Here is a 20021-nt window from a genome sequence, read left to right as displayed (position 1 = left end):
AGGGACAGATGGGGTTGGGACATTTGGGAGGGTCGGCTTGTCACGGGTGACATCTGGCCTCCAATCAGGATTTGAGGAAGTAAACTCCACCAAGAAAGAGTTGATGGAGAGAATTTTGGGAGGGGCTAAAGTGCTAAAAAGCCAAAACTTCCATTGTGTGGGTGAGCACATGGTGGGGAAAATCCTTTCCTCTCAGCGCCGTAACATTTTTTCTATTCAGTCTTCTGACACATCTTGTCTTCGCATGAAAAACATAATGCAATCAAGCCTTCTATTTTGGTTCATTTACCACTATTAATTGAGAATAACATCTGTGAGGAATTGTTAGGGGCTGGGTTTTGGTTTGGGTTTTTCTTTTACCTGTTCCTTCCTTGTTATTTGTGGAATATTGTTCCCGTTGAGTTGCTAATAAGCACTGATGAAAGGGGGAAACTCCTTTGGTTTTTTTGGGAGTTTTTTTTGTCTTTCTGGCTGGGGGAAGGAGCTGCACTCTCTTTCGGTTTCAGAGGAGGAGGGCCAGAGCCGCTGCTCTTGGGGAAAGAAATTCCACTGCTGCTGATTGAGCCTGGCCCAGAGCTGTTTCTTCAACCGTGAGGGTGGGTCTCTGCTCATGAGAACAACCACTGAACTGGGACTTTATTAACACCCACCTCAGTAAAAAAGAGAACTATCACTATCTGCCCAGGTACCCGGGATCCTGAGCTCGGCTCTCCCTGCCCTGCTGGGAGCCCCTCACCCCTTGCCTGCTGAGCTATCCTGCTGGCCCAGTTTGCTGCTTTCTGAGAGTCCTGCTAGCACAGAACTGGCTGTCCCAGCCAGCTTTGTGGAGCAAAGCCTCTCTGCCACTCCTTCCCATCTTCGGACAAAAGCCACCATTGCCACATGCTCACCGAGCCCATGCCACAGCGCCCCCTGCAGCCACGGGGGCATCATCGCACCTGCCCTGCCCACCGGGAGCCACCAGCGCCCCTGCCGGCTGTGACCGAAACTGCACCCAAGGGGAAAGCGCCACAGCCAAAAGGCTGTCACTGGGTTCTGGGCTGTGTTTGTTGTTAATGCTGTAGTTGTTGTTATTTGTTTGCTTTATTATATGTACTAGTAAAGAACTGTTATTCCTATTCCCATATCTTTGCCTGAGAGCCCCTTAATTTCACAATTCTAAAAGTTCAGAGGGAGGAGGTTTACATTGTGCATTCCAAGGGAGGATTTTTCTGCCTTCCCTAGCAGACACCTGTCTTGTAAAGCAAGACAGGAATAATGTCTGTTCACACTTGCTTCCACTGCTAAGATATTTTTAAGCTTGTTTCTTACAATTAAGGAAGTAACCTGTGAAACAGGTAGAAGAATATACTCAGGACAAGGTTGACAAAGTCTCTCAATCCTAGTCACTATCCACCACGGAGGAGCACAAAAACCAATCCACTATTTGTAACAGATATACATAGACTATATATATACATATCTGTTACATATATATCAAATATTTAGGCAAAATTACATGATTATCTATAGTGGATTGATTACAGTTCATGAAAAAGTGCAAAGAATTCCAAGAATTCTTCTCAGTCTGATTTTGAAGAAAATTCTTCTTCTATGTCGAACACTATGAATAGTTAACCCTGTTCACATAACACAATATAACCAGACATAACTACACAAACACTTTTCAAACAGCCTCATTTTTTGTATTTCTTTTACTTTAGCTCCTGGGCCTGATTGCCGATGATCCACAGATAGATATTAAAAAAGCAAGTCTAAAAAAATTTCAAAAAAATAAATAGCTTCCACAAGATACAGCTGTTACCGAGTACTGACAATGATAAGTTATCATTACTCAGTCTGGATCATTGCAGCTGCTTTCTTTTCATGTTGCTGAAACCTCTGAGCTATTTGACTTTTGGAAAGCACTTCTATCTTTGAGCACAGGAGGACTCTCACTGTGGAATAGTCTCAGCTCAAGACTTCTAATCCAAACTCACACTTAGAGAAATGGCTTTTTATGCATTTTAGGTTTACTTACAAGAGCTGCCTTCATCTTCTCCTGGAATACCTTTTCTTGAGCCTGTAATCTCTCATTTAGCTCCTGATCTTTGGTATCTAGTTCTTTTTTATGTATTTTTTCTAGTTCAGCAACTCGTTCCTCTGAAGATTTCTGTGAATCAAAGTCAGAAAAAACTAATTTCAAAATATTAACTAACAAAATACTTTTTATTTTTTCTTAATAACAAAATAGTGCAACAGACAAAAGAAACCAGAACCATCTCTTTGCTTCCTTTGAATAAGTTATGATCACTTGGGCTACTTAATATTAAGCCCTGACAGTTCTTACTTTCAAGCTTTTGGTTATCCATCTTCCTTCTCAAGGCTTTCATAGTTGTACTAAAGAAAACACCACATTTTCTAAAGAATCTTCTTCCAAGGCAAACTTGATGTTTTCAGTTCAAACATGATAATACATTGAAAAATGAACTTTTTTTGTAGCTTTTATTTTATGAGCCAGAAAGTCAGGTGGTAATACTCTATGTAGACAGTTATCTACAACCTACATACGTGCTTTATTTAAGAATAATGTAAAGCACATCACTGGTCCTCTTAAAGCATCAGTGTATTCTCTTGGAAAAATTAATACCATTATGAATGTAATTACAAGAACTATAACTTAAGCGTGTTCAAATTTACAGCTTTACAAGGCATGTGAAGTATTTCAGCAATTCCTATATAAATACACCAGATAAAGCAAATTATTTTAACCTGCAAACAATATGGTAACAAGTTATTAAACATTTACACAGACTCAGCTAGGATAATGATTAAAAGCTAAAAAGTGATTAAAACCCAAGATCCTGGTGGAGGTGTGTGAGCTTCCTGCCATTAATATCTTCTTGTCTCTGTTTAAAGTCTCAAGTATACTTCTAATAATTAATTTTATTAAGTACTGTGAAGCAAAGAATACTACTATTTATTTTTACATGCCATTAATTAACTACTTTAAATTGCAGAAGAAAAAATCTATGAAGAGTTTTCTATTTTTCGTTAAGTAAATCTTTAATCACAGGAAGTAATTTTTATGGGTTTTATTAAATAGCAAAAGATTTATAACACAGTTCTGTCAAATTGATATATTTTACAACAATGGATTAACTGTAATAAAATTTTTACCTTCATAATCTCAACCACCTCTTGTTTCACTCTGGTTAATTCCCGCTGAAGATTTACTCTCTCTTCCTCACTTGCCTTTTCTACTGCTTTAATTTTTTCATCCATTTCTATTTGCAGTTTTTTCCGGGCTTCCTCTGTCTTTTGGGCAATACTTACAGCCTTCTCAAGCTCTTCAAAAGCTGCGAAGAAAAAAAAATTGTATATGATAATTGAGAAATAGCTATATATTTTGATAGAAGAATTTCACAAAAAAAGAACAAACTTAGGAATTCACATGTTTATTTTCTGGAAAGGAAAGAGAACGGACAAAGAGATGTGAATTTCTTCCAAAACATTCTGTAGCTTCTATTTCTTTGCCTAAAATCACTATAAAATGCATAAACCATATTAATGAATGTACTATAACACTCCTCTTCTGCCTGTAACTCCTGAGTAAACTTTGAGGATGTGGAAAATAGCTGCACAAAGAAAGGTAATTCACACTAAAACAAACAGACAGAAACAAACCAAGAATGACTACTATGCAAGTCAGTTATTAGTGGGACATGAAGTTTCTCCTGAATAGAACACTAATGTATAATATCAGGCACTTTATATACATAAGAGTAATTCCAAACTGTAAAACCTAGAGAATAGTTTCTTTAAACTGTTTTTCAAAGAGCCCACAGAGATGGCTTTGCTAATTTAATTATCTCACCATTTACATTTAATGTACACTTCCATCAGTAGCTGACTCTCTGGCACTTCTAACTTCATAAATAAAATGTAAAAATAAAAAATAAAATAAAAGTTAAGATTTGCTCCCAGAAAACTTGAATAGCTCTAAGTTGTTTCAAAAGAACACTCAAGCTGCATTGTTGAGATTTATTCACTCTTGCACAGAATACACAAATTCACTGAAACACATTTTAATTTACAAAATATAAGCAATAATTCCACAGCTTTATCTCATGCTAAGGATAAGTATTCTAACATGCTTTGTTCATTTCACAGACGATCATTTAGATATAAAAAGAAAGCAAAGAAATTCCAGTATTGTGATCTTGTTTATTTATTCAATACCACTAAAGCTCACTACAACTGATGTCAGAGTCCATACAGAATTACACAAGACTAGAGTTCAATCATTATTAAGGAAATCTCTTTCCTGAGTGGATCATGAACGTGGAAAACTGTGGAAGACGGTAAACCGTCTGGGGAAAACCTTACCATGATCCCCTGGAGGGACAACCCTTAAGCAACAACCTCCTGGTCATGGCAAGAAAAAATGCTTCCCCCAGAATGCATTGTTGCCGTATGTTGATTCTATTTTAATCCCATTGGGCCTTCTCTTTTGTTCCACCCCTGTGCCCTCATCTCATTCGTTCTGATGTTCTGCCCCACCCCTTGCTATCTCTGTATAAAGCCCTGCTCTCTCCGCCTAAAAGAGTTCTTTGTCGCTGTACCCCTTCAAGCTAGGAGCCCAATAAAGACGCTCCATGTAACCCCATATGAAGACTCCGTCCCTTCCTTCTGCGTCGCTCATGGCTGAAATCACCTGAGAGCAAAAATCACATGGCAAGAGCAAGATGTGCCTGTGCACCCAGGACGTCTTTTTAAAGACACTTCTCTGGGAAGGTTGTGGCACTCTACAACCTCCAGCTGCCACAACAGAAAATCCCTAGAGCATATTATAAAAATTCCATCTCAGAACATCCTACTATATGGTTAGTACTTTGCATAGCAGAATTTTGGCAAAACACATCTGTAAAATCCAAAAACACAGTACCAATATCAAGACTGTAATTTATCAGAGCACAGCCTCCTAGAAGTATATTATTCTATTATACCCTGGACTACCTGGACTCTACTTTTCAAGGAAACAGAAAAAAATAACTTCTGAAGTGTTATTTCGTATGCTAAACTTTCTTCCAATAAATTCTGTCCCCAAAAGAAAATGATAATAGACTTTCACATCTCTAGTTTTATTGATTCATCATTAGTTAGTAGGCATTCACAGCAGTAATTGCAATCTTTGCTTTTTTTGAAATTATCTTTAATAACACTGAAGCATGCATATTCAAGAAGTGAACAATAATTCCATTCTACATCTTTTGACATTAAAAACTGAAGATTTTAACCACAGTCTATACTTTTGAGGCAGTGCTGCAAATAACAAGTAACTTAATTCCATAAAACTGGATTCACCCAAATTCTGACCTTCTACGGAATTTTCTTGTTTTTTGAGGAAGACTTTTTCTGACTATTCACAGCAACAATCATGTTTTAAGGCAAAACGGGGCTGTTATTGACTTTGGCAATTAATGGAGTTACCAATATCGGGAACAGGACATGCCCTGGCTTGTCTGGCCCCTGCTGCTGGAGCAAATGGCAGCAGATGTGATGTTTCACCCCAGAGACATCTTTGGCTAGCTGGATGTTGCAGCTGGGCGCATGGAGACAAGCCCAGACATGGCGGAGCTCAGGTGGTGGCGGGATGAAGCTCCCTCTCGGAGAGGTTCCACTCCTCAGGTTTTCCGCTATCGTAGAATCCTTTAAGGCTATGGTGAAGGAAAGGAGTCGGTTCTGATGGAAGGTTTAATCCAGAGTTTTTATTCTGGCCCACAGGCCTCTGAATGTAGCAGCAGCTCCAAGAAGAACTCCCCTGCAGGCCTCTGAATCCAATCAGCTCCAATCAATCCAATCTAATCCATCAGAACCACCCCCCCCCCCCCCCCCGGATGGCGTGGTTCCCCTCTCTTTTACCTGGGGGAGGGGAGAAGGGATAGGGAGCCCACCAACCACACACGACAGAGGAGGTCTCAAGGGACAAAGGACACCGGGATGGCCCAATACCCCCCTGGGGATGGAGGGCATCTTTTGAATCTGCCCAATCGCTCAACTCACTTCTGGAATGCCAGGAGTGACAGACAGTCCTGGCAGGGGTCAGGGTAGGGAAAGGAGGAGTGATTGACACACCTGGGAGGACAACTTCAGGGGGGAAAACCAGTGTTCTGGGGAAACCATGAAATCACAACGCAACAGGCAATACCAAAGCATACCATTGTACCCACTTTTCAACTTCTGGTTCTGCTTAAATGCTAAAACTGTTAAAAAAATTAAGATCACTAGAGATTTTTTCAGCAGAAACAGTCTAAAATGTAATACAAGCATGCACAAGGCTTATAGCTCCTTATTTTGCACAGTTCTTCACAGCCCTATAAAGGCATTTTGCCACCTGCCAGCTACAGGACTCAAGTTCTCCCCTACTGCAACACCAACCAGGCTCAAGTTGATTATGAATACTGCAAATAATGCAAAACTGTGTTTGGAGAATGGTAATGACTTTCCTGATGCTTCTCTCAGTCCTAACAAAAGCACGCCAAGCAAAACTGGCAAAGTCCTTCAGTATTACAACATCATCTTTTTTCAAAATCAAACAAAAAAACAACCAAACAAGCAAAGAGAAATATAAAACATCCACCCCACCCTACTGACCTTTGCAAAGTATAGCTTGAAACTAAAGCCTGCAAGTAGAACATTAAGTTATTTCACTTTTCCATACACACATTCTGATTCTTGTTCTGAGCATCATGTATGTTATTTTCAATTGAGAAAACATTATTTTCATTTTCCTTTATTTTCATTTGTATTCTCTTTCCCTCTGCAAAAGGAAAGACAATACATTTGCCATAGCCCACAGATTAGCCAAAGAGAAGATCCAGGTTAACAATAGGACTGATTACTGACATTAATTGCTGAGAAACATGCAGTACAAAAGCTGCATCACCATAATGCTAATACAAAAACTAGACAAAAGCTGATGGTTAAAAGCCAAGCACAAAGAAGCAATACTTCACAGAAATGCAATTAGGTCTCTAAAAGTTAAATTATATGCATCTCAGTCACATTAAGCCCTTAAGCAAAACAGAATATTTTCATTCAAAGTAGTTAATTCTAGTGCAGCTGGATGCAACCAAGTTTCAAACCAGCAGAGGGCTAAAGTACCATCAAGTAGACAGATTGTGGTCTCTATTATCACTGTTACTTTTAATGTGTGAGAGATTTTAATTCTCTGTATCAAAACATGAAATAAAGTCCATGTTTTTATTTAAATATACCTACTCTAAATGTAGAGAGTAAAGGCACTGCCTCTGCATTCTTCTCCAGCCTGCAGAACTTTGTTCAGGGAAGATCTTTCAACCAAGTATTGGTTGAATGAAGTCTCACAAAGGCACATTAGCAAATCAGAAATAGAAACAAGCACACCAACAAAGTCTCAGGTTCATTTTGCAAAACCACATTCATGTAACAAAGCCAGACAAATTGAAAACCTTCCTCTGCAGTATGTAAATCACAAAAAATTAGACTGAGTTTAAGGAGTGCAAGGTTTGCAATCCTGGTTTTTATACAACTTATGCTGGATAGTTGACTACTTTACCTACACCACTCCAAAGTACCAGTCTCTGCTCCCTTCACATTGCCCCTCCCACACAGAGTAACACTTTGCACGGCAGACTTCTAGTTTCCTCTGCTGGCACTGCATACCTTTTCTCTTTGCCTAGAGTGCCTCCTAGTGCTAAACATCATGAAGGAAGCAACCCAGATTTGTAAGCCAGCTGGCAAAAGAGGGATTCACGTTCAATTTCTGAGGGCTGAGAGCAGGTGTCATGTCCAAATTTCAAAACAAAAGGTTGAAATAATTCCTATAGCTAATTTGTTCATCTAGGCAGAACTTTAAATGCACAGTGCAAGTGTTTTTTTTTTCACTGAAGCTTGCTAAAGAAATGGTGCCTACAAATAGGATTTGCTTTCTGAAGACTTTGTTTGCTCATAGACTATTAGTAAGTCAGTAATCTGCATCCTGAGAAGTCATAAATCATTTATGACTTTTCTCAAGAGAAAAAAATTTAAGTTTAGCTGGAAATTTACAAATACTAAAAAGATCTTTGTTGAAGAAAAAAAAGAAATGTGTTGCAGTTACCTCAAGTAGAAGTGCCTGAGAAGCAAAGAATTTACTTTTTAGAACCCAGTTCAAGCACTCAATGTGTGATGTAAAAAAAAAGCGCCCTTACCCCAGTCCTGTTCATACAAGGCTTGGGAAAGGCACACTAATTCATTTACTGGCATGTGTGGATGCACAAAAACAAGATGCTCTGTGAGATTTCAACATAAGGCTCCTCTAACTACAAAAAGAAAAATAACTTATCTGGGGAGACCAAATTACAGTTTACACTGTTTTGTACACAACGTAAAAATAAGCATACATATCTTTTCACTATTTTATTACACAAAAATGCATTCACATTAAATTAAACACTGGAGCAATTCACCGAAGTCCTGACTTACAAAGAAAAAGGACAGAGATGTAATAGTAGGCAAGATGGCATGGAAAACTATACCACTTTTTAGTCTCCAAGCAGCACTAAAAAAGTAAATTTCAAGAGTATTATGCTTATCCTTATTTTACTGTAACATAAATGAAATTAATATTTCTACTTCATTCCAAGAATTCAGTACTTCACTAAACCATGATATAGAAAAAGATGTCTAGAATTTAACAGTCTAGATGCAGTTCTGTGCCATGTGGTCTATGATAACCCTAGCAGAGCAGGGAGGTTGGACCAGATGATACACTGTGGTCCATTCCAACCTTACCAATTCTGTGGTTCTGAGAAAGTCACCTCGCATTAACTATCCAAAAACCAGAACTTTAAATGTTGACCTTAAACATATGAAATTGTCCAATTCATAAAACCATTACAACTTAAAGGTTGAGGCTTAAAAAGCAATTTCAGGCACTCCTGGTATGCAAGGTGGTTTTCTCAAATAATTTAGTTCAACTGCATTGAACCATACTAACACTGTAGATTGCAATATTTTTGGAATGTACTAAGCCAAGGATGTAATAGAAAAATCTAATAAAGGTCACCTTACAATTCTGTCTTAAAAGCAGTGCTAGCTAATTTTCCAAGGGTTCCAACACACATATATGCATGCTTAAAAGACTATAATAAATAAATGCACTCAAAGGTAAAGTTGATACTTATGCACTGTAAAATCAACCAAAGCACTTACAGTTTTTGTTTAAAAAAGAGCAATTTAACACGCAAATCTCCCCCTAGAAAAGTGTAGTGTATTCAACACAAGATTAATTCAAACTAAATTACTTCTCATTACAACAGAAAGTTTTTCAGTAGTCTACACAATCATCTCTAACCTGACTTCAGCTTCTGGCCAGGCAAACTTGAAGAAATTACTGTATTAATTAGTGTGTGTGGATAGTACATTTATAATTCATAATTGTTTCTCCTTCCTCAAGAAACACTATTGCATACAGCTATGATAATAACTTCATATCTACAGAAATATTAAGAAATTCTTCACCTTCTTTTTTTTAATCATAAAGAGCTTCCTAGTCTCCCAGTATCAAACAAAATAAAACTTTAGTAGGACTGACTGACTTCTGAAGTATGAATTTCCAAAACTAAAAGGACACATGCAACCTTGAAAGGGTAGGAGAGGAAGGCACCTAATGAAAATGTTACTTTCAAAAGATGGATGTTCCAGCTGGTTTTCTGCATTACAGCAGAATGATCTATCCAAATTGATCTTTAAAATTGCAAGTTCTAATCTAAATCTATATAGATATTAAATAATCCACTATGAACTGCATTGTTTGAACTCTTCATTGCTTTTTAGAGAAAGAAAATACGTATAATATTTTATTCAAAGTAACACCTGAGCTTTTGCCAAAAAGTGAGTTTCTTTACATGCCCACGAGAGCAAATTAAATTATTCTAAAAGAATTCTTATGTAGTACAAAACAATTTCACTGTTTAAAAAACAATGGCTTAACTTTATTTCATGCAATAGTAGAACTCTAAGCACACATAATGTTACCTACTTTCCATAAAAAGCAAACTACATCATATAACAGTTACATAACTGTTCCTCTGTTACAAGCCTGAGGCAAAAAGAACCATCACTGCTGTTTCACTTAAATCAGAAATGCTTCCATTAAAATAATTGAAAGAAAATGTTTACTATGGTTATAACATTTTTACTTCTTCACAAACTCTTACACACTCACTGCTGTGTTTTCTATGTGAATCCCTGATGGCATTATAATGACAATTTATAGGTAGTTGCAAGGTTCTCTTCTTAAATTAGACCAGAAGAAGACTGTATCAATTTTTTCTCATACAAACAAGGAAGAACAGTTGCCTTTTGGAAGTTTCTTTCCTAAATCAGTTTTATTGGTAACATACGTATCAGTCAAAAGCATCCCTAAACTCTGCTCTCCAGAAGTGAAGTTAGCAATGATGGCACAGGTGACATGTAGAACAACAGAAAAAAGAGCATCTCTTAATAACCATTCCAAACAACAACTGTAGAAAAAGACCACACTGAAGCTTTCTGATGTTCAAATGTGAAAGCAAATAATCTAGGTATATTCTTACCAGCTCTTTCAGATTTTTCTTTCTGCTCTTTTAATTCCTCGCCTTTTGTAGTTATTTGTTTGATTCGAGCACGCAGTTGGGCTACCTCCTCCTCCTTCATTTCCAGTGTTTCATGCATTTGCCGCTTTGTCTCTGCAATTACCATGCCCTGTGGAAAAGGTCTTTGTGATAAAAAGCTAGCAAATAAATAGGACATATACCTGAAACAATTTCAAGCCAGGGCACAATCCTTGCCAAGAATAAACTGCAGTCTCTTATTACAAGACCAGAGATCATAAGATTTTTCTATGTCAAAAAACAGAAAATGTTAACAAAAAGAAGATAAGAATAGCAATTATTTTTAAGAGTATCCAAAATTTATCTAGTGGTGAAAAGAACTCCAGCAAACAAAGACCACCCAAAAACTTCCTACTTCTGGTACAGAAACTTTCCTTTGAAACATGGAATTTGCAAACAAACCCAAACTAAAAGCATTGTAGAGTCTGTAATTCTCCTTTGGGAATACACCATACAATGTTAGTCATGTCACTTATGACACCACCAGAAGTTACTCCAGGTAACAAGACTATGATTAAAAAAACTTCTAAGAAGCAAAAAACTGAGAACTCTTTATTGTCTATCAAAAAAGTTACTTTACTTTACTGATATTACTTTTAAATTAATTTAATTGTATCTCATCTTCATTTGTGTTTGGGGTTTCTTTGTTTGTTTTAGAATTGGCATCAAGGAGTGTATTCAGGATATCTGCTTCATCCTAAATAATATCACGTTTCAGTGTTAAGTATAACTTAACAGACATATCTTATGGTATATATACAATAAAATTCTTAAGTAGCTTAAATTACTTGTTTATTAAAACATAGATTAAATCATCAGACTACTAAAAGCAGCTTCTAATACCAAAAGCTAGATATTTTGTGTTTTAAACAATCTCCATCAAAACCTACAGCTTTGTTTACCTTGTCTTGTTCTAGCTGCTCAATCAAATTCTTTGCATCACGTAGCTGTGTAATCAGTTTAGTCTTCTCAGCCATGTGAAGGTCCTAAAAAAAGATCCCAACCACAAGTTGGTTGACAAACAGCTTCACTTTGGCTCTGACCCTGCACTATGCCTTGGAGGAAGAACAGAGAACACAATCAAGGGAAACTGAAGTGGGCAGTTTTAAATTACTTTTACATCTCCCAGAGGTAGGCTGCCTTATGGCTTCTGTAATAATTCAGAGATCTGAAGGTTTTTTTTAGAGCCTCCACACATGGAGGTCTGAGTTGGTAAAGTAAAACAAGAAATATGTCTAAGATTTCTGCTCTATTACCTGCACTTTGATCTCTTGAGATCCTGCCAAGAAGATCTCAGCAATGCAACATAAATTATTGTTACTAGCCATATTTTAGAAAATGTCATTAAAATACTCAAGTCTTTCAGAGATTTTTCAAACCAGACTAGTGCTCAGAGATGAAGACAGAGATGGGAATCTGATCTCTGTAACTAAAGTTAAGTACAGCTATACTTAGCACATTTTCAGATTTCATTACTATTAGCCACCTTACTTACGCTCCACACTCAGCATTAATGGCCTTAAAGGGAAAACTGAGCAATGTATTAATTTATTAGCTTTGGGATTGCACTTATGGTCACTATATTGTGATCTCCACTGCCCTGCCTTCCTTTTTTTTTTTCTGTTAATTTACATAATTAATGCCTCATTCACTATGTCTTAAAGATTTAGCTCTGCTCCACTTTTCTCACTTTACCTTCTGTCTTCTGTGTTAAGAGTCCTTTTCTCACCCCAATTTCCCACAACTACTTATTTCTAATACCATTCTGATGCTTATTTATACAGTAAGTTTTCATACCCTGCTTCACCACTCTAGAATAATTGCTGAGTGTATTCATTCAAGGTCAGTTTTGAACCTTTTTCTCCAAAAAAGTACAGGGATAGTTTGTTTCATGGTCTGCTCTAGCAATAAATTTTGGAAATACTGGAGTTCTTACTGTATTTTCATGGTTACTCATAAAGCTAAGAGCATTTTCCATACCTTCATTTTTTCCAGCTCCTGAAGCCTCTCTTCCAGCTGTTCTTGAAGTGCCTCTTTCTCATTGGTTAATTGGGCACAGCGCTCCTTATGTGACCGAATAGTCGCCTTACAACGTTGCAGCAAGTTCTCTTGGCGCTTCACCCTCTGATTAAGAGTTTCCAGTGTTTTAACAGAATCTTCATCACCCTCTATAAGACAACATACCAACATTACTATATGCATGCCATTTCCAAAATGCAGATCTGCATTCATCATTCACAATGCAGTGGGCTCACAGGTCTCTAAAGAAAATTGGGTGAAGTCTACAAAACTTCCTAGTTCCTCCTGTAAGTGCCAGAAACATTCTACACATACACATGTAAAGAGTATTTAACACCAAGTTAACTTACTAAACCCCAATTACTTTATCAGCTTCAAAATGAAGCTATTCATCAACAAGGTTTTTTACGTAATTAAAAAGTCATCATGATTTATAAACCTGCCTGCTGCTACTAACAGAATATGCAAAACTAGTGAAAAATGTGACGTAAAGCAAATCACAACTCTCAAGTGCCATGCACACAGATTCTTGCTTTCCCAAGGCCGGGTATGACATTAGTTCTCAAATACCCAGGTTGGCAATATTACGTTCAGCAGGATAAAGGTTATACTTAGTGTCTTTCTGAGTAGTACTCATAGAATCATAGACTGGTTGGAAGGGATCTTAAAAGATCATCTAGCTCCAATCTCTGCCACAGGCCGGAACACCTCACAGAACAAGTTGCTCAGAACTCCATCCAGCCTGGCCTTTAACATTTCAAAGGATGGGGCAGCCACTGCTTCTCTGGGCAACATGTTCCAGGGCCTTGACACCCTCATAGTAAAGAATTTTTCCTAATATCTATAATTTAAACCTACTCCCTCTCAGTTTGAATCACTGTATTACTAGCACATTTGGTAGTATTTTACTGTGTGCTTCTGCTATGATGCTCTGGAGGCTGCAAAGGTATTTGACATTGTACTGGATTTGCATGGCCAAGCCTCAGTAGTTGAAGGGGAACTAGAGGCATGGCTTCTGCAAGGAGCTGCCAGAAAGCTGACAGAGGCTTTCTTCATGTCCAGCAGAGCCAATCCCTGGTAAAACTCCAAAGATAGATGTGCTGCTGGTCAAGGCTGGACCAATTAGAAATGGTAATGCCTCTGTGATAAAAAAAATTAAGAAAGAACTAAAAAGCTATTGCACAACTGTAATTGTAGGCAAAGAAAAGCAGAGTGAGAACATATGAGGGAAACAACTCTGCAGACGTGAAGATCCATGGAGAAGGAAGAGAAGGAGATGCTCTAGGCATGGAGCTGAGATTACACTGTTGCCTATGGTGCAGAGCATGGTGAAATAGCCGTGTGCCTGCAGCCCATGAAGGACCAAGGGGATGGAGTGATCCATGTGAGAGCCACAGAGGAGACCGTGAATGTCCAAGAGGAGACTGTGACCCTGTGGGAGGCCCAGAGGAGAGAGAGGCCCACTCTGGAGTAGCCTGTCCTTCAAGAACTGAACCCTGTGGAAGAGTGACCCATGCTGTAGCAGTCTGAGGACTGTGGGATGGGTTCACATTACAGCAGTTCGCAGGGAGCTGCTGCCCATGAGATGGACTCATGCTGGAGAAGTTCTTGGAGAATGTCTCCTGTGGGAGGGACCCCATGGTGGAGCAGGGGAAGCACTCCTCTCCCTGAGCAGCAGATGAAACCCAGGTGGTGAACTGACTATAAACCCTGATTCCCTGCCCCTCTGGGGAAAGAGGTAAAGCTGGGAAGGGGTGGGGGGGGAGAGGTGTTTTTAAGGTTTTATTTTACTTCTTATTATCCTGCTTTGATTTTATTAGTAATAAATTTGCTCTAATTCAAGCCTGTTTGGCAATGACAGTATTTAGTAAGGGATCTCTCCTAGGCCTTATTCCAACTCATGAACGCTTCTTTAAATTTTCTCTCCTCTGTCCAGCTGTGAAGCAGAGTGAGAGAGCTGCTTTGGTGGATGCCTGGCACACTACAGTCCAGAGGCAGACTCACACACAGAAAACATCTTCAATCACAGTTTTTCATTATTGACTAAGTGATCCAAAAACCGTGGCACTGGATAAGAACATCTCTCACCTAACACTTCCTATCATCCCTACATATAAAAACCATAGCAGATGCTGAACAAATATAATTTCAAGATGTATGTTCACCTCTGTCTTAACTCTACCTTTTATGAAGGGTACCAATGAAAAACACTTTTATTATGTCCCCTTTTTTCTGGCATTATAATGTCTCTTGCTCAGTAATCAAATATATACAATATTGAGAATTCCACTAATTTAAACCTCCAGATGTGAGGAACACTCAGATTATTCAATAGCAGGAATATCAAAATTGATCTTTATTTTAGTTTCCTAAAAGGAAACTCTCCTCTAGCTGCTGGATGGTTTTCAAAACAATTGTCTTCTTCTAGAAAATATATCCTTACTATGACATGGTCAGCCCTAAATACTGTTACTCCATCATAAATAACAACAGGTTTATTCCCCAAAATGTAAGGTCTCTGGAAAAAAGCCACATAACCTACCATTACTTCCTGGTTCCACAATACTTTCTGCACTGACTTCTTTCATTGGACTTTGAACTTCTGGTTCTGATTGGACATTTTGATCAGGCAATTCAGTGCCCATCTGACCATTCTGTAACCTCTGTTTCAGCAACGACACCTAAACAAAATGTTCTTTTTGTTAAAAAAATCCAAGGATTCAAAGTAGAAAATTTTTTAACCTTCAAAATTAGAAAGATTTAAATTAACATTGATATTAGCAAGTAGAAAAAGGAGAAATCTGAGATTTTTACCATTTTTCAAGTCAGAATTATGCTTCCAATTAACAAAAGTAAAATTACTATAGGTAGAGAAACAAAGACCAATTAAGCAAAATACATGAATTTTGCAAAAGCAAATTTAGGTCAGACATCTGCTAATGTTGATGTCTTGATAACAAAACATCACAAAGGTGTTTAAATGCAAATCAGCCAATCCTATTTAACATGAGGGAGATTTTTACAAAGGTATCCTCTACAACAAAGACACATTTAATTTCTAGAAAATCCTAAATTCACAAGATGCTTTTCAACTTCAGAGCAATTATAATAAAACATGGATATGCATTATAGGAAATATAAAGCCAAAAAGAAAAGGTAAGAGGGGTAGTTTTAAACAACATCTGCTGGGTAAATTATTTTACCTGAGTTTGCAGGACACTAATTAGTTGATCCTTTTCTTCTAAGGAAGCATCAAATTCCTCTTGGAGATGTTTCTTAGCTTGTTGATCCATCTGGAGCTCCTGATAATACAAACACATCTCAAATAAATGTGAACTCAAAAGACTTATAAAAATATTATGAAATAATTGTGATCCCAAAAGACAACCCTGAAGTACCTTTTTTTTTTTTTTTTTTTTTTTTTTTTTTTACTATACAACATTCCACACAATATAGAAAGAACATCCAATTTATAATACCAGGATTAAACCAGCAAGCATCTAGATTTGATGGAAAATTATCAAGGATTCTTTTTCCTAAAAGGATGTTTGTATAGGGTGCATTTCAAGCCTGCTCCTGAAAAACTCTCTTCCATACACTCATTTCTCCTGGAAGCTGAAGACTGCACTTTGGAAGATTCTTCATTTTGCCACTAGCATAAGACAACATAAAGAGCACAAATATAAAATTCATTATGTTCATTCAATATGCCACCATTCTAAAATGACAAATGCCATGTATAAGAGAAGAAAATTGGTCTTTTTATTCCACAAATATGTCTCAAATGAGAAAGACAGAGAATGACAAATAATTCAAATAATTTAAGTATGTGGCTTTACTTGATACTTACATGCATTTGTTTGGCTGAATGCTCTTAGAAGCTTGTAGATATTGCCTAAATTCTTTAGTAATATCTACAGAGTCTTATATTTTCTGAAGGAGTTCTTTTTAATTACTTCCTATGCTTTTAAAGTTTAAACATTCAAATCATTAAATAATTATTATTCTAATAGGAAATAAATGTACCTAAATTAATTCACATCTAACTGCTTATTCAGAGAACCAGAACCACATACACATCATGCATGCACGGCATGTATTTTCAGAAACTTTTTAATCTTTTTTATTTATGTATTTATTTCATCCATATATATCTTCCCCATGATTTACCTCAGGAAAGGAATGCTTCTATTACTGTTATTCTGCAAAGATAAAAGCAATCACCACCCATAAACGTGAGTTTCATTACCCAGGCAAAGACAGAGGATGACAGAAAGACAAATAATGAAAAAGCAAATAAGACAAAACAGAGCACTGCATGCTTCCTGCATTGCTTTCCTCCAACTCTAAGTCTTATTTTTATGCTGTCTTGCTGTCTATCCCTTACCTCCAACAGTGAATGCCCTGCCACAGATGAGGCTGATACCGGCTTTGAAAACCACTGCTGTAAGAGCTGAGCCTGCCCTACCATGCACAGGCACGATGGTGAGGGAAAGCATCACTGCAAAAAACATTACTCTCTTCCCAACTACACCCGCTTTTTAACACTGATTGCCTCATGTTCCCAGCAATTACTGATCACACTTCTGCCCTGTGCTTCTGAGCTTTAGAAGTAATTCCTTTCAAACAAAGCAAAGCAGGCCAGTGTAAGAACAAGTAACTGGTCCTCTTTGGATCTCAGAGTCCCTTCTGATCCTTTTCTGTGAAAGAGAGCACTGAAGAATACTTTAAGACTGGTTTTGAGGAATTACTCCTAACAGGAGGAAACTAAGGTAAGGAAAACCACATTTATTTCTAAGGACTGTGCCACACTGTTAATTTAGCCTCAAAAGAAGATTAGTTTACTCATACATGGCCCTCTTAGAAGAAACTTGCCTGATTCAACATATTTATGGGAAAAATTGATTGTATTATGAAGAAAAATATTATTAAAATTAATTTCCAATAACAAATTACTACATCAATGAATGAACTACTTTGGACCATGTTAAGCTTCCACAATGGAAATATACCATTTTATCTGTAATTTTTCCTTTGTTGTGTATTTTACCTAATGCTGCAACACCTGGGCTTCTAAAAGATCAGAAAAACACTTTTTGAAGTGTATCAATTAATGAAAAAGAATTTCAGTGTTAGATTTGAAGGAATATTTAAATTTACAAAATTGGTAAGAATGAAATTAAATTTTACATAAAATATACATATACAGATGTATATATATATAAAACAGAAATAAATGTGTAATTTATCTACATTTATGAATCACAAAGACTTATGACAGAAGTCAAGAATAAAATGCACATGGTCCAACTCTATCACATGCCAAAGATTTAACTCTGTTCCACATCTGCCTTCCTGACTTCAACAAGTAGCAATAAACTGGAAAACCAATCCTACAGGAGCATGCAGATATGGACCTAACTCAGAAAAAGCTTTTTCATTTGACCTTGTAGTGATCTGGAAAAGATACAACCTTGGCAAGCCAATTCTGACAGGAAAGCAATGTTTTTTCCCTCCTATGCACTGACAGTTTAGCTTAGGACATTGTGACAGTTCAGACAGTCTATAGCTCAGATAAACATGGTACTTCCAGCACTGACTCACTGTTCTCAGCTGCTGGGGCAGAAGCAGCACAGATGTGAACGAAAATGCTATCCCACTAGCACACACACAGTTCACAGCATGCTCACCTGAATTACTCTCCGGATCGCTGAAGAATGCCCTGCCAATTAACCTCCCTTGAAATGACTGGCTGCCTGACTAGTCACAGGGATAGATCCTTGTGGGTGAGCTTGAGCCTTGAGTATGCACATGGCCAGAGGCTCACAGTCGCCATTCCTCATTATGAAGGGGACAGGTCTGGCCCCTGCCTGTGGGCAAAACACCCAACTGCCTGGACTGAGTCTGCCTTCAGACAAAGGTGGGACCTCACCATGGCCTAATGGCTCCTGCAACCTCCATGCCAGCGCTGCTGCTCAGCATTGCATATGCCAGAAGGTGTGCAGTCATAAGACAAAGCCTGTGAGTTTGGGCTAAATAGAACCCAGCTCTCCAGCAACATAAGAGCACAGAGGCCCTTGCACACCCATCTCCAAATCTGGTGTTGCACTAGCTCCTGAGGCAATAAGACAGCTTCAGCTTCACATTGTGCTTCATCAGGGTTTGACAGTAGGGCATTTTTGATTTTACCCTTTTAATCTGTTCTGCCCCACCATCTATACTTGTTTTTTAACTCTATTGTGTTTATTATCAATACCAAATACACTAGTGCATCACCTTTTAATTTCACTATAACCTAAGGAGGCAAATCATAACACAACCTACTTGACTTTATGATTGAAACCAAACTATAGTAAAATCCGTAAAACAATGTAAGTATTACAACTGAGATACAGAATATTTTTTTTTTATTATCCTGGTTTTTTAATAGTCATTGAAATCCTTACAGAAATGTGCCTGTTACTTGTGTTTGCCTGAATTAGTATTTGTCATTAATAGAAGAGTAACAAATTGCACAGGGACATCTATGGCTGGGCCCAAGAATTCTGCAAGAACCACACACACTTTCACAGTGAACAAGAGAAGTAGTTCAGTTGGTGATGCACTGCTCTGTCTTAAGAGTATAGCAATAAGCTGCTGAATGGGAAGCAAGCCAGAGGAGTAACCCCATACAAACAAGAAGAACAAAAAAGAGAAAATATTTTATGATCAAAAAAGTCAAAAGCTAGGCAGAAAAAGATCTATAGGTGTGATATAAAGTAACCATGAAATCAATAAAGGAAATTACCTCTCTTAGTTCTCCAATTCTGCGAAGTGCTTTATCCTGGCTTTGACTCAGAATGCTCTTAAGAAAAATGGAAAAATAAAGATCAGGTGTATTAAATCTAATTTTTAAATTGATAAATAAATTCAAAAAATTCACAAATGTAATTGTTTGTTTTTCTTTCAAGTCATGCTTGATATGCAAGTATTGTCATAAACTTCTAAGTGTGGGTTGGGAACCTGTCACTCTATCACCTGAAGTTAGCTGATGCAACAGAAAAGGCTGGACTACAATACTTCACAGTTATTTTGGCAAATTAATTTTACCTTGGTTTCCTTAGAAATGCCAGCTAAGAAATCATCATCTGTTACATACTCACAATACACTGAAAACTAAATCTGTATTGTCACTACACATTTTAAGATTGGAAAAAGCATGCAGGTAAGAGAGCATGAGAAGTAATGCTTACCTGTAGCTTCTTCTTTTCCCGCTGGATAACTTGATAAGCAGACACTAGCTAAAATACACAAATAGGATATAAAGTTGATAATACATCTGCATATACCCATCGAAATAATTTC

At 37.5% G+C, this 20021-nt stretch overlaps 1 protein-coding gene across 6 annotated transcripts in view; it reads right to left on the bottom strand.

Annotated features, from left to right (window-relative positions):
- Positions 1-20021, bottom strand: part of GOLGA4 (golgin A4) — a 71726-nt gene that overhangs the window by 26967 nt on the left and 24738 nt on the right. For all 6 annotated transcript variants that reach the window (XM_077786168.2, XM_077786178.2, XM_077786173.2 and 3 more), the window contains 9 exons: positions 19910-19957; positions 19465-19521; positions 15881-15979; positions 15220-15358; positions 12639-12826; positions 11561-11644; positions 10602-10749; positions 3160-3338; positions 2021-2152 (listed from right to left, as the gene is read on the bottom strand). In XM_077786168.2, the coding sequence (XP_077642294.2) occupies positions 2021-2152; positions 3160-3338; positions 10602-10749; positions 11561-11644; positions 12639-12826; positions 15220-15358; positions 15881-15979; positions 19465-19521; positions 19910-19957 (1074 nt within the window). The remainder of the gene's footprint in view (positions 1-2020; positions 2153-3159; positions 3339-10601; positions 10750-11560; positions 11645-12638; positions 12827-15219; positions 15359-15880; positions 15980-19464; positions 19522-19909; positions 19958-20021) is intronic.

This window comes from Lonchura striata, chromosome 2 (genome assembly GCF_050655825.1).
Source record: "Lonchura striata isolate lonStrDom1 chromosome 2, ASM5065582v1, whole genome shotgun sequence".
Classification (NCBI taxonomy): Eukaryota; Metazoa; Chordata; class Aves; order Passeriformes; family Estrildidae; genus Lonchura; species Lonchura striata.
The sequence above is the reverse complement of the archived record's forward strand: the minus strand, read 5'-3'. Positions and strand labels throughout refer to the sequence as shown.